Source organism: Cajanus cajan, chromosome 11 (genome assembly GCF_000230855.2).
Source record: "Cajanus cajan strain Asha chromosome 11, NIPB_CcT2T_4, whole genome shotgun sequence".
Lineage (NCBI taxonomy): Eukaryota > Viridiplantae > Streptophyta > Magnoliopsida > Fabales > Fabaceae > Cajanus > Cajanus cajan.
Window position 1 is genome coordinate 36,261,284 of NC_138527.1, and position 13,769 is coordinate 36,275,052.

The 13,769-nt window shown below is 32.9% G+C and overlaps 2 protein-coding genes across 2 annotated transcripts; one reads left to right on the forward strand and one right to left on the reverse strand.

Annotated features, from left to right (window-relative positions):
• The first annotated feature begins 1,757 nt into the window (after positions 1-1,757).
• Positions 1,758-8,451, forward strand: REP (Rab escort protein). Its single transcript, XM_020360727.3, has 9 exons — positions 1,758-2,575; positions 3,692-3,814; positions 3,931-4,030; positions 4,956-4,994; positions 5,101-5,347; positions 5,432-5,507; positions 6,687-6,879; positions 7,249-7,329; positions 7,793-8,451. The coding sequence occupies exons 1-9, from the start codon at positions 1,872-1,874 to the stop codon at positions 7,922-7,924; spliced, it is 1,695 nt and encodes a 564-aa protein (XP_020216316.1). The 5' UTR covers positions 1,758-1,871; the 3' UTR covers positions 7,925-8,451.
• A 623-nt stretch (positions 8,452-9,074) lies between these two features.
• On the reverse strand, positions 9,075-11,555 carry LOC109801101 (pentatricopeptide repeat-containing protein At4g13650). The gene has a single exon (XM_020362091.3). The coding sequence runs from the start codon at positions 11,468-11,470 to the stop codon at positions 9,170-9,172; it is 2,301 nt and encodes a 766-aa protein (XP_020217680.1). The 5' UTR covers positions 11,471-11,555; the 3' UTR covers positions 9,075-9,169.
• Positions 11,556-13,769: the final 2,214 nt, after the last annotated feature.

Consider the following 13,769-nt stretch of genomic DNA (forward strand, 5'->3'; position numbering starts at 1 on the left):
ATTTATCTTTCTAAATGAATTGTAATTAATCAAAGAAGGAATTGAAAAAAGAAAGAATTTTAAAAGAGAGTGAAAGTAGAAAGGGGGAAATTTCAATAAAATAGAAGTACAGTGGTTCGCAATAGAGAGAAGAAAATAAATAAATATGTTACTAATTTATTATATTTTAAATGATAAAATTAAAATAACTAAAGTAAAATAAGTTAGTCTAATGAGTTAAAGTTTCTTTTCTTTTCAAACCTCTTCGATATTTTTGAGAGTCAAAATTGAATGAAAGGGAAGATTTTGGTCCCCTGCCACTTTGCTCATTCAATTACATATGTATTTCATGTTTTGTTACCTCTCCTCTTAGACAAGTCGAAGAGTGGTGAAAGACAACTAACCAATTTGAGAAGAATCATACCATAGTCACAGTAAGGGGATGAATATAGAACTCAATTGTACTAGGATTATATTATATGTTGGTTTTAAGAGACAAGTGCAGCAACAAAAACAAAAACAGAGCACAAGGAGAGAGAGAAGAAACAAAGTATGAAGATGAATATATTATCTCTGGAATGAAAATAATGGGAATTCAAATCTACTATTCTGACTGCCAATACATTTATAATGCCTTGCAGAAAAAAAAGAAACTAACTAAAGTAACGTGGTTACTTTCTCCTAAAGTCTAGGGTCACTAGGACTAAGTGGTTACTTTCTCCTAAAGTCTAGGACTAATTCAAAACAATAAGAAAAGTAAATAAAACTAAATAAAACTGCTACGTGTGCAAGACAAAATCAAATATCTAACATTATATTATAATTTTCAAAGGTAACATGGTTGTGGAATGGCCTCGTCCTACTACAATGGCGGCGAAGGTAAATATAGATGAAAGTTCTCTTGGTAGTTTTGGAGCGGTTGGTTCTGGTGATATTCTTAAGGATAATCATGAAAATTGGATAATAAGATTTTTAGAAAGTTGTAATGTTTCTTTTAGTTAAAATGACAAATTTATTATCATTTATCATAGTTTGAATATAACTTAGAGTTCAGAATTTAGATCTTTAATTTATGAATCTGATCTTAAGATTGTTTTGAATTTGATTGACAAAAATGTCATTTTCATTTATCCTTGTGTTCCTGTCATACAGGAGATTAAGTCTCTCCATCAATGAAATTGGTCATTTAGCTGATATTATGAGAATTGAAACTTTTAAAAAATTCAATTAATTTTCTATTTGTTTGTTTTGTTTATATTATAATGCATTAAAAAAATACTAGATTAGCATTTTGTTTTTACAAAAACAATAGTACGACAAGGATCATATGAAATAATAAATAAATTTATTATTTGTGCCCAAATTTATTATGATACCTATTTGATACCATAAAAGTTAAGTATAACATTTATTTAATTTGTTATAATACCTATTTATACAATAAAAGTTAGTTTAACATTTGTGATCTTCATTTCATTTCTTTAAAATTAGTTTTTTTTTTATAATAGTTATAATGATACAAAATATTTACTAACTTTACATTAATATTTGTTTAAAATTTAAGGTTTAAAGTTTACTTAAATATATTTTAGTGAGACCCTATTTTTCAACCATGTTATTCACGCCCACATGTTAAAATTCAAGGATTAATATGATATCCTTTTTAAATTAAAAAATTAAAAAAATAAATAATAAAAAATAAGAAGTAATTGATTTTTTCCCTAAAAAATTAAAGAGTTATTAAAAAAATCATTAGAAATTCCTCCTTAAACGTCGGGTGATCTCACCGATAGCAGAGGTGAAAATCATTATACTAAGGCAACCGATATTCAATTTCCCACTTTTTCTGGCACGACACAGACGGCGATTAACCTGCACGCGCCGTCGTCGCAATGACCGAACCCCAAGACCCCTTCTCCTTCTCCTCCTACCCTCCCATCGACCCCATCAACTTCGATCTCATCGTCATCGGCACCGCCCTATCGGAATCCGTCATCGCCGCCGCCGCATCCGCCGTCGGCAAAACCGTCCTCCACCTCGACCCCAACTCCTTCTACGGCAGCCACTTCGCCTCTCTCTCCCTCCACGACCTCACTTCCTACCTCACTTCCCCCCACCACCCTCCCCGCGCCGCCTCCGGCGGCGACTCCGACTACTTCGGTGTCGACCTCGTCCACCAGCACCCGTGCTCCGACGTCGAAATCGCGTTTTGCGACGATGAATCCGAGTCATTTCTCCGCGAAAATTCGCGAAAATTCAACATCGATTTGGGAGGTCCGAGGGCGCTGTTCAGCGCGGACAAGGCGATCAATCTGTTGATGAAATCGGGTGCGTCGCAGTATATGGAGTTCAAGGGAATCGACGAGAGCTTCGTGTACGAGGCGAACGAGGGTTTGGCGAACGTCCCGGATTCTCGCGGAGCGATTTTCAGAGACAAGAAGCTTTCGCTGAAGGAGAAGAACCAGTTGATGAGGTTCTTCAAGCTCGTTCTGAAGCACTTGGACGATACTCAAGAGGAAAAAATTTCGGAGGAGGATCTGGAGATTCCGTTTGTTAGTTTCTTGGAGAAGATGAAGTTGCCGCCTAAGATAAAATCGTATTCACCATTTCTGTTTCCTAGTGAGATTTGATTTAAGTTTCCTTTCTGCGCATTATTATTAATCTTAATCATAGGGGATTCACTTGGCCTTTCATTGTTCCCGGTCTGATTCAGAACATTTTTACTTGTATTTTAATTTGTTGTTGAAAAAATGTAGACGTGTATATATGCCAAATGAAAGTCTTCTCTTGGAGATTCTAGTGAGATGGTCATACTAGTGTACATAAGTGTGACAATTTTTTCCTTAAAAGACAGTTTTGTAGGGTTTAGTTAGGTTCAATCCCACTTTCTTAAGATGATATTAAAGTCTATATCCTAGCAAGTGTGTTATGGCTATCGTGCCACCTGTTGTTGTGCCAGTATCGGGTTATCCGCAAATTGTCTATTCCTGTAAATTTCATGCTTGAGATGTTTGATACTCAACATGAGGCGATATGTTGGAATTCTCACATTGACTAGTGGTATAACAAAAATAAGGAATATAAGTAGGGAATTATCTTTACTTTATAAACTGATTTTGTAAGGATGAGTTAGACTTGAATCCATTTTTGGAACTTTCTTAAGATCTGGCAGTCAGCACTAGTTCTTTAGCATTTTAACAATTTTTAACAAAAGCAGAAGAAAATATTGTTCTGCCTTTTGTTTCTTGCTTGGCAATGAAATTTTTAGTTTCTAGTTTGATATTTTAATATTATTGCCTGTACTTTTATGTTTCATTGTCATTTTTAGAATATTCTTTTTTACACTTTTGATATTTTTCCCCCAGTGTCTGAATTATATTAATTGTCTCTCCCCCTGAAGCTGTTGCTTTTTATGTTCTATGTAAGTGAAATCTGATAATTGGATAAAATAGTTGAAATTTTGAAATCTTTGGTAGTGCTCAGTTTGTTTGATGTGTGTGCTTAAACAGTCTGACAGGGGATTAGGTATACTTGTTTTGAATAAGTGAAGTTGATCATCATCTTTTGCAAGGGGGATAACTATTTCTTTCATATTTCATTGACACTGTTTGAATAAGGTGAATAAAGTGTGTCAACTAAAACCGTATATAATGCAAGCATAACCTGTTTACCAGTTAAGTATACTGAGGTAATGCCTTTTTGTTTTCCACAGGATTCTTTTGTATGCTATAGCCATGGTAGATTATGATCAAGACAATAATGAGGTTTGTAAAGATTTACTTAAAACAAAAGATGGAATAGATTGTTTAGCTCAGTACAGCTCATCTGTTGGAAGGTATTTTTTTTATTCTGATTGTTTCATGTATTGCACTTGCCTCTTTTTTTTTTAATTATTTAAGGAATCCTGTTTAATTTTTCTTTAAGAGATACTTGTAATCTTGTTTCACCCAGATTTCCCAATGCTCCTGGGGCTTTGCTATATCCTATTTATGGTGAAGGAGAATTACCACAAGCTTTTTGTCGTCGTGCTGCTGTCAAAGGTTGCATTTATGTAAGTTCAATGGATTTATGGTACTATTGGTGAGATAATCTAGTTACTGTAACGTCTTTAAAGTGTGCGTATTTTTGTTTAAAAACTTGTTTAATCCTTTCTATCAAAATAAGAACATTGTCTTATATGTTGAATCTATATATGAAATCTATCTCTTCCATTTTTACACTGTTACTTAAGTGCCATCATATTATATGTATGATGTTGTCATGTTTGGCATTTCATGGATGTTTCTTTCTGAATGCCAGGAGTGTAGTTGTGGTAAATGGGATGAATTCAAATTTTGCTAGACAAGGTAATAGAAGCCCCAAGATACTTTAGGTCTGATTGTATTATTGGAAATAGAAAACGGAGCTGATACAGCTCTTACAAACAAGGGAAAACAGTAAACCAGAGCATATAGCTCCTCCGATAGATATTCTCCTAGCCATCCAATACTGTTCTCTTATCCTCCCTCACTATCTTCTTAAATCCCATATTTTAACAATCCCCCTAATGCGGTATTCACTGTCACATCTCACATCACTAACTAATTCTCCCTTGGCCCCACTTTATTTCTTCTAGAATAAACTCTACAAAGTATGGGCTTCTTTGGGCTCAAGTCCAGCAACTGATCCAATTCCTGCCCTGCATCAATCTGTGCTCCACAGGTCCTATCACAAGGATACTTGATTATTTGTTATTCCATTTAGTGAAGCCACCATCTATGTGTTTTGTAGTCATTGTAACAGTATATTTCTTTTGGGTTAGGATGAAACTCAATTATCTTTGTTCTCTTGATGTTAATATTTGGATGGTTTATATTTTGTCAGCAATCTAAATGATATTGTTAACTATTTTCCAGCTTACATGTTTTTAAAAACATTTTTTTTATTGTTTTGTTGGCCATGTACACTTATTTACATCTTATACTTTTGTGATTCAGGTTCTAAGAATGCCAGTTATTTCTCTGCTTATGGAAAAGGTGCAGATATATATCTTTGATCTGTGTTTTCTGGTTCATTTTTGTGAAAAGATATAGCTTGAAGTCAAATGCAAAAGATTTTGTCATTTTGAAATCATCACTGCAGGTTACTGGGCTTTATAAAGGTGTTAGGTTAGCTTCAGGTCAAGATTTATATAGCAACCAACTAATCCTGGATCCATCCTTCACGGTTCCATCACTGCCATCTTTGTCTCGAAGAGATGTTCTCACTGAAAGGCTCCAAATGTTGAGTCAGAGAGATATTAAAGGAATGGTGGCCAGGGGAATATGCATCACAAAGAGTTCAATTAAACCAGATGTATCAAATTGCTCAGTGGTGTATCCTCCTCGATGTAAGAGATATTTAAACACTGCAAATGTAACTAGAGGCATATTAAACATTTGTAAGAAATTAACATTTTCTCTATTCTCTCTAGCTTTGTATCCTGAACAGGTGACATCAATCAAAGCTCTTCAGATAGGATCAAATCTTGCTGTTTGTCCTGCGGGAACGTAAGTTTATTTTTACTAAATAAATGCCAAAATGCTCATTTTTCCTTTAAACTTCTTTTCTCTGCTTCTCTAAGTCTTCTGTTTCTTCACTTTAGTTTTTTGTATCATTTTGTGTAGGTTGAAATTTGGTAAGCGTAAGCATTATGTAGTTGCTCAAATAGCTTATTTAGTAAAATATAATACCTCTGATTTATATATTTCATTATTTTTTTCATAGTCCAAAATATTTTACATTTTTTGGATCTTATGTTCACTTGATAAAAAAAAAGAGATTTTTTTTTTCTAGGGGTAACCAACAACACCCCCCCCCCCCCCCAAAACAAACAAAAACAATATTAAAAACTAGTGCAGAAGATCCACTGATATTGTGCAAGTTACCCCCTAATACCCAGACCATTAACGGACACTAAACACTGTAATCCCTGACTTCAATTCATGCCTCAAATTCACTAAATGATATGCACATGGCTAGTCTATCTAAACATTTCAATTTCTCTAAAGCAAACTCCAAATTTCAATAACCAAAGCATAACCGTGATGGAAGGGAGACTAACCCCTTCATAATAACAACTTTCAACAAATCAGATTCTACATATTAAAAAAATTTGATAAGTCTTAGTTAACTTCAATCAATGAATGAACCTCCAAAGCTCTGCTGGAATAAAGGAGTTAAAATCAATATTGCTGTCAAACCCCACAACAAAATCTCCATTGTAATTTTTGAAAAATCCCTTCGCAAGTGGCTTGCATTTTATTTTATCAAAAGGATGCATCCAAGACTTGAAACGGGAAAAATGCATTTTGCTAAATAAATAAATAAATAAAATAATGAGTGAAGGACCCAAGAAAAATGGTGGGCTTCACATTTCTAGTGGTTGGGCTTTTTCAAATTGTGCCTATTATTCATATGGATGAGGCTTAAGAACATTAAAAAATAAAGAAAAAGTGAATTGTTATTATTATTTATTATTTTGGTTGGGTGAGAAGTTACTATTGTATTCGCAGGCTTCTTTTTATTGTCAATGTCTTGTTGATGTGGTTCAGGATAGTGACAGTTATTCCCATGATTTACCTTAAGTTTTGCTGAATGTTACTATATCCTTATTCAACTCCTAGTAATACCATTTATATTTCCCCAATGTGAATTTAAACTGACTATGTGTGCCTTTTCTTTCTCAGCTTTATTTTATACTTTTCTACTTTGTGCAATGATGCCGATGAAGGAAAGAAGTTACTAAAAGCAGCCATGAATGCTCTTCTTACACTGCCTGTATCTGAAAACTCTGAAAGTATTCCGAGTGTCCAAAGTGACAGTGCAGACATAAAACCAATTGTGATCTGGAATGCATTTTATATTCAGAAATTAATTACGGTGTGCTTCTAATCCTGACTTGTTCACAGATTTCTTTCTTCAACGATGTTTACTTTTTACCTGCATATCGGATGTGCACTTGTTTCCTTTACTGCATCACTCATGACTCATTTGAATTATTTTTTATCATTATCGAGGCTCTACCCTCAATTCCCTTCTATTTTATCTTTTAAAATATTTGTTAATATTAAGAAAGTATCAGGGGCCCTAAGACCACATTACATTTTTCAAAGAACACAACCACTGGTAACTAGGCAGTTTTTTTTTAAGAGTTTTGTCATGACAAATGTGATTCAAAATTCAAACATGTGTAACATTGACACGGATTCCATTTTCTTGATTATGGATATACTGTGATCTCCTTTTCAGAGTAAATTTGAATTTATCAGCTCCACTCCTACACCGGATGGAAATCTGAACTACAATGACCTTTTAGATGCCACCGAGAAGGTTTGTCTTTGTTATTCTTCTTTTTTGAAATATAAATTTTTTCAGTATTTCAGTCTGACTTGTTGCTACTACTCAAATAGCTAGAAACGTAACAAAGTCTCTTGACCCAATGGTCATAAGGCTTGTTGTGTGATACAGGGGGGTTGACTTGGTATTCCAAGATCGATTTTTTGCAGTATAAAAATAATGTTTGGCCAGTGAAAATTATGTTCCATGGGCACAGATTAATTTTTAGTTGTTAGTTTTAAAATTATGTATGAAATATGTCTATGAACAAAAAAACCAGCTAAAAACCTTATTTCTGGACTAGTTTCTTGAGGAAACCAAATGGGAAAATATTTATGCACTCACGCATATGCTTTGGCAGAATGAATGCGTAAAGACCAAAAGAATTACATTCCTTGATTAATAGTAATTAGCCCTGTAACTGATGCTTACTAGTTTGGTGGTGATACTCTCACAGCTATTTGGTCAGATGTACCCCAATGAAGAATTCTTTCCAAAGGCAACATCACCTGAAGATCCTAAGGATGAAGATGAGGATGAGGATGAGGATGATGATGGGGAAGATAGTGGGATAACTCTGGAGAGCTAAGCAAGGTGAAACTGGGTGGGCATCTCATGTCAACTGCAGGAGAAAGGAATTTGTGAAAGATTTGTATATGCCTCGAAGAATTGAAGATGTGGGTTAAAATTGTTAATTATGGACGTAAAATGTCATAGTTCCTACTTTTTAGGTGAACAGATACAAAAAAAGGTCCTCAAGGCAGGAAAAAAATAGTGGTTACTGATTCTGAAATTTTTTGTCAAACATACACATGCGGTTTTTGTGCTGTGTATCCACTTTCGAGCGTTTGTTCGGCAAAGTTGTGACTTGTTCAAGATACGGGAAAGTGGAAGTTTAACGTTCGCGAAGTACAGCGCTTACGTTCCTACATCTTCATCTGCAATTTGTATTTTGAAAACTATTTTGTATAATATTGCATTAGGACGTATTTGAATTTGTTGCAACATGGACCAACATGAATTATTGTAGGTTGTACGAGCTCACCTAATTTTAGGGAAAAAAACTTCGCCTTGTAGAACAACAGAACGAATCAAATGCATTTCCTCTTACTATAATTTTGTTGGTTGCCACAAAATGTCGGGCTCAAATAGTTCTGCCATCAGAAAAGGTGTCGCCCCCTATAGAGGCAAATAAATTTTTTGTTGTGCTTCCGACCAAAATAAATATAATGATTATACATGTGTGATACAATGTGTCTGTCTCAATTGTACTCGTTCAGGCTACAGATAGATAAGGCACAGGATCAGTCATTCCAATACAGCGTAGGAAGAATCTTTATGGTAATTTTATTCCAGCATCAAAAGAAAAAAAGAAAAAAAGATTCATGTCTCATTAACTATTGAAAAGATCAAAATAAGGTATAATAAGCCAAGGATAACCTTTACATATTGGTTTTTGTAAGATTAAGACACAAATTTACATTCTAATCTAAATTGATATTAGAGATTATTTTAAAATGATATTAGAGTTTATTCTAGATTTATTAATTAGTCATCTACCATATTATCTACAAGTGGAAATAATTATTTTCGTTAGTCAGGTTCTAAGATTAACATGTGTGTGTCTCTTTTCAGTCACTAAGCAATTTGTAGGGCAAGAATGCATTGATCAATCAGACTTTACATACATGGAGGCAAACACTGCCGTACTCGCCGAAATATGTAAGCATGGAATAAAGTATCAGAAACTTTTATATTTTTATTTTTAAAAAATGCACTCCAAAAATGGTGAGTTATTAGTATAAAAACATCCCCTACTGGGTCTGAGTAATCCTCAGATCAACCAACTACTTCCTGGATCTTTCTTCACACGAATCTTGGCCATTTTCTCCCTACATTTAAGAGCTTCTTCCCATTTTCCCTCTCCAATGTAAATGTTTGAAAGAAGAATATACGAAGCATGATCAGTGGGATTCAATTCTAACATCTTCATTGCACATTTTTCTCCAATTTTTGTGTTGTTATGATTCCTACAAGCACTTAGTAATGTTCTCCATGCTGATTCACGTCCATCCTTTTGCACTATCCGGTAAGCTTCCTCTAGCCTTCCAGCCCGGCCATAGGCATCAACTAAGCACGAATAATGCTCAGACTCTGGCATAATCTTGTATTTGTTGATCATCAATGTAAAAAAATACAAAGTATCTTCTACATAACCCGAGTGGCTACAAGCTGATAGCACAGCTAAGAAAGTTACATGATTAGGGGTCAAACCATTCTTCTCTAACTTCTCGAATACTTCTATTGCTTCTTGTGCTTTTCCATGATGAGCATATCCACAAATCAAGGCATTATAAATTACTTCATTTGGCTCTACTTGCTCACCAAAAACTTTCTCTGATTCCTCCATGGTTCCACATTTAGCATACATATCTATAATGGAACTTCCAACATATACATCATCATTGTACCCACACTTTATAGCAAAAATATGGAGTTGTTTACCCGCATTTAAAGCTGAAAGTTGTGAGCAAGCCGAAATGCATAGTGGAAGGCTATAACTGGTAAAAGTGATGCCATCAGCCAACATCTCTCTGCATAGTTCTAAAGCTTCTGATTTCATCCCATTTTGTTTGTAAGTTCCAATTATAGAACTCCAAGAACCATCATCTTTATAGACAATGTCAACAAAAGCTTTAAATGCATCACCAATTTGTCCACACTCGGTGTACATGTGGACTAATGCATTACCAACCAAAGTATGATGACTTAGACTTGACTTCACTATAAGTGAATGAATTTGCCTACCTGCAGGCAAATCTGATTTATTCTCGCAAGACTTTAAAACAGCAACTAGGGTGGCACCTTGAATTCTCAAAGTGGTCAACGTGCGAAGTTCTTGTAATAGTTTCATAGAGGGACCAGAACCCCACCCCGGCCGAGCATGAGCCAAGATCATTGTGTTCCATGCTACAATATCTTTATCAACAATTCTTCTGAACAACTTTTCCACACCCATTAGTTCACCGAAACTAGCATAGAGAGTCAACAACACACTTGCTACAAAACAATCATTTTGATGCCCACTTTTTATCATTTGGCCATGCACTTGAATTCCTGTGTTCCAGTCCTCTAGTTCAACACAAGCTTTCAGAGTACTCGATAACACATGCTGATCTGGTCTCACCCTTTGTCTACACATTTCCTTGAAGAAATTCACAGCTTCCTCCCCTCTGTTATTCATGGTATAGCCTGAAATGATAGAACTCCAAACAAAACTATCCTTCTCCTCCATGGAGTCAAAGACTTTCCAACAAGAACTCACATCCCCACATTTGGCATACAAGTCAACCAGAGCACTGCCCACCACAACATCAACTTCAGCACCAAACTTAGCCACAAGCCCATGAGTTTGCTTTAGCTCTTCCAACGAAGAACAGCACTTGAGTAAGCTAACAAAGGTACTATCATCAGGCTTCAATCCTTGGACCCCCCACATCTCAGAAAACAACCTATGAACCATGCTAAAGTCACCAACATGAGCAAACCCAGTAATCATAACATTCCATGTAACAAGGTCTCTCTCCAACAAGTCATGAAAAGCACGACATGCATCACCGAGATCACCACCATTGTTAAAGTACATGTACACAATAGAGCTCCCAGCAAACTTGTCTCTCTCAAGCCCAGAGCGAATGAGAAGGCCATGAATCTGCAAACCCACGTTCCACAATGAAGGAGTGGCACAAGCTCGAAGCAGGACAGAGAATGTGTACTCATTGGGCCTCTCATTCGCTGCACGCATGTGATTGAACATCTCAAAGGCTTTTGGAAGTGACCCAGTTCGGAGATGCGCGGAAATTAAGGTTGTCCATGTGACAACGTTCCGGTGAGGCATTTTGTCGAACAGGAGGTGGGCATGGCGAAAGTGGCCAAATTTGGCGTAGAGATTCAAGAGGGTGTTGGTTAAGTGAGTTTGTGAAATGCATTGGGAAACTATGAGCTTTGTGTGGATTTGGTTGCACTCCCTTAGCGTTATGGGGTTTGAAGTCTTTGCAAGAGACACTAAAAATGGTTCAATCACACCACGCCCTTTGATTCCCACTTCTGTGTCAAACGCTGCGTGCCGGATCATTCCAATTCCGCGATCATCAAAGTTTCCACTTTACAGGATTTTGAATGTGAATGTGTCCATTTCTCAAAATGTATTATTCAGTGGCAAAATCCCACTCGTTGTCTATTTAAATGACATATTTTTTTAAATTTTTTAAAAATCATTCACTTTTTTTTATAATAAGGTCATAAAAGAAATAACTTATATGTATGTATATATGTTATACATGTGTATATTATTCGTTTCTAATTTACGTATAACAATGCTGTATTTTTTTTATAAAAAATTTTATTGCTCTTCAATTTTAAAAATAATAAATTTTAACCTCATTCTTTAAAATTATTTTTTAAAGTTAATATATTTTTTAAATTACAACACATATAATATTTATGGTATAATTTGAAAGTTAAAATTGAATAAAAGAATCAAGAATCATTTAATTATTGGTGCTTGTGTTAATAATTTGTTATACAAATGATATTATTTTATTTAAGAGATTGGGTGTATCACTAAGATAAATAACTAAATAAGAGAAGTCAATGTCCACTTAAAAGTCAAATGAGGTTAGTGCAATTTTTTCTTATTAAATACATGTAAATATGATATTATTAAATATGTATTATTCAAAATATATATAAATATGTATTATTAAATAAAATATTTAAAAGAGTCCAAATCACTTGAAATTAGATATGTATGATTATAGAGTGTAATATAATTGATATTCAATTGAATCGATTAAATTTATATTTTATAAAAAAAATATTAAAGATGCCATTTATTAATTTGAAATCATCGTTAATTTCAAATCATGTTGCCAACAAATCTTATCTTTTTATATGTGAGTGTATAAAAAAAATCATCTAACTGACCATATTTTTAAGAATTATCATATATAGTTGATCATCCACTAATAATAAATGTTAACCTCATTGTACCGTGTTTCAAACTTTGTAATAAAATATTAACAAAGTGTAAACGTGATGTATTTGAAGGGAGGAAACTAATCATCAAGGTCCCAAGATTTAGAGACATAATTCGTGAAAAAAATTACTTGGAGATAAAATTTGTCAAAAGAAAATAAGTTAAAAATACAAAGTGCAATTATCATTTATGGTAATATTCTATTTTCTTTTAAAGAAAACCATGCCACTTGAAGAAAAAAAATACTGTAAAGAGTTACATCATATATATTATATTAGCACTCTATTAATATTTTGACAGATAATTGACTAGACAATATAAATAACTAAAGTTCCAAAGTTTAAAAACATAATTTGTGAGGAAAATTATTTTAAAAAATCGTCAAAACATGAAATTTTAGAAGAGAAAAAATGTAATTAAATCTAAATACTTTTGAAAATTTCTTTTAATATCTCATCAATTTTAATTTTTTTAAAATTTTATATTAATTATCTAAAATATTATTAATAATTTAAAAATGTTCTTATTATAGTATAAATTATTTATTATAAGTTTAAAATATAATTCATATATTTAAAAATATTTATTTATTACAAATTTTACTATAGTATAATTTATATTAAAATAAGTTATTTATTATAAATTATAACTATATATAATAAACATTTATAATGTGCATTACGTCCATGCTAAAATGTTAATTGATAATAAAATAATATAATTATATATAACTATCAAATGATTAACTTCAAGATACTTAATAATTTTATTATTATTAATTACAAATCTTATATAATCATATTTATTTATTTTTAATTGATAAAATTAATTAATCTTAATTTAATAATTATAAGATATGTCTTGTGATACAAGGAGTTGATCTTGTGTTTTTAGAATTTATTCTTGAAAGTATTTAAATAATATTTTGTCAGTAAAAGTCATGCACTCATGTCTTGCGGGTGTAAGTTAATCTTTGTTGATTAGTTTTGAATACTACAAAAACTATGTTCATTAACAAAAGAAAAATATTTATGCATGTAACTAATTGTGTGTGATAATTAATAATCTCATGAAAGTATTGATCCCTTATGCCATAAAATTAATCATTATTAAGAACTTCAATAAATTTGTGATACTATTAATCACTTATTAATAATTATATTTATTTTTTCTTAATTATTTATAAAATATTTGTTGAGAAAGATTAACCCCTTAAATGAATTTCAATACTTCAAGAACAATTATAAATCTAAGACCCTAGGTCAATAGGCACAACCTTGAGTCAATAGGACAATTTATTTTAAAAAATATTTTTTATCATACATATAAAAATAAAGACATAATTGTTAAAATAATAAAATTTTAATATGTGATACATATGTAAAAAAAAAAAAAG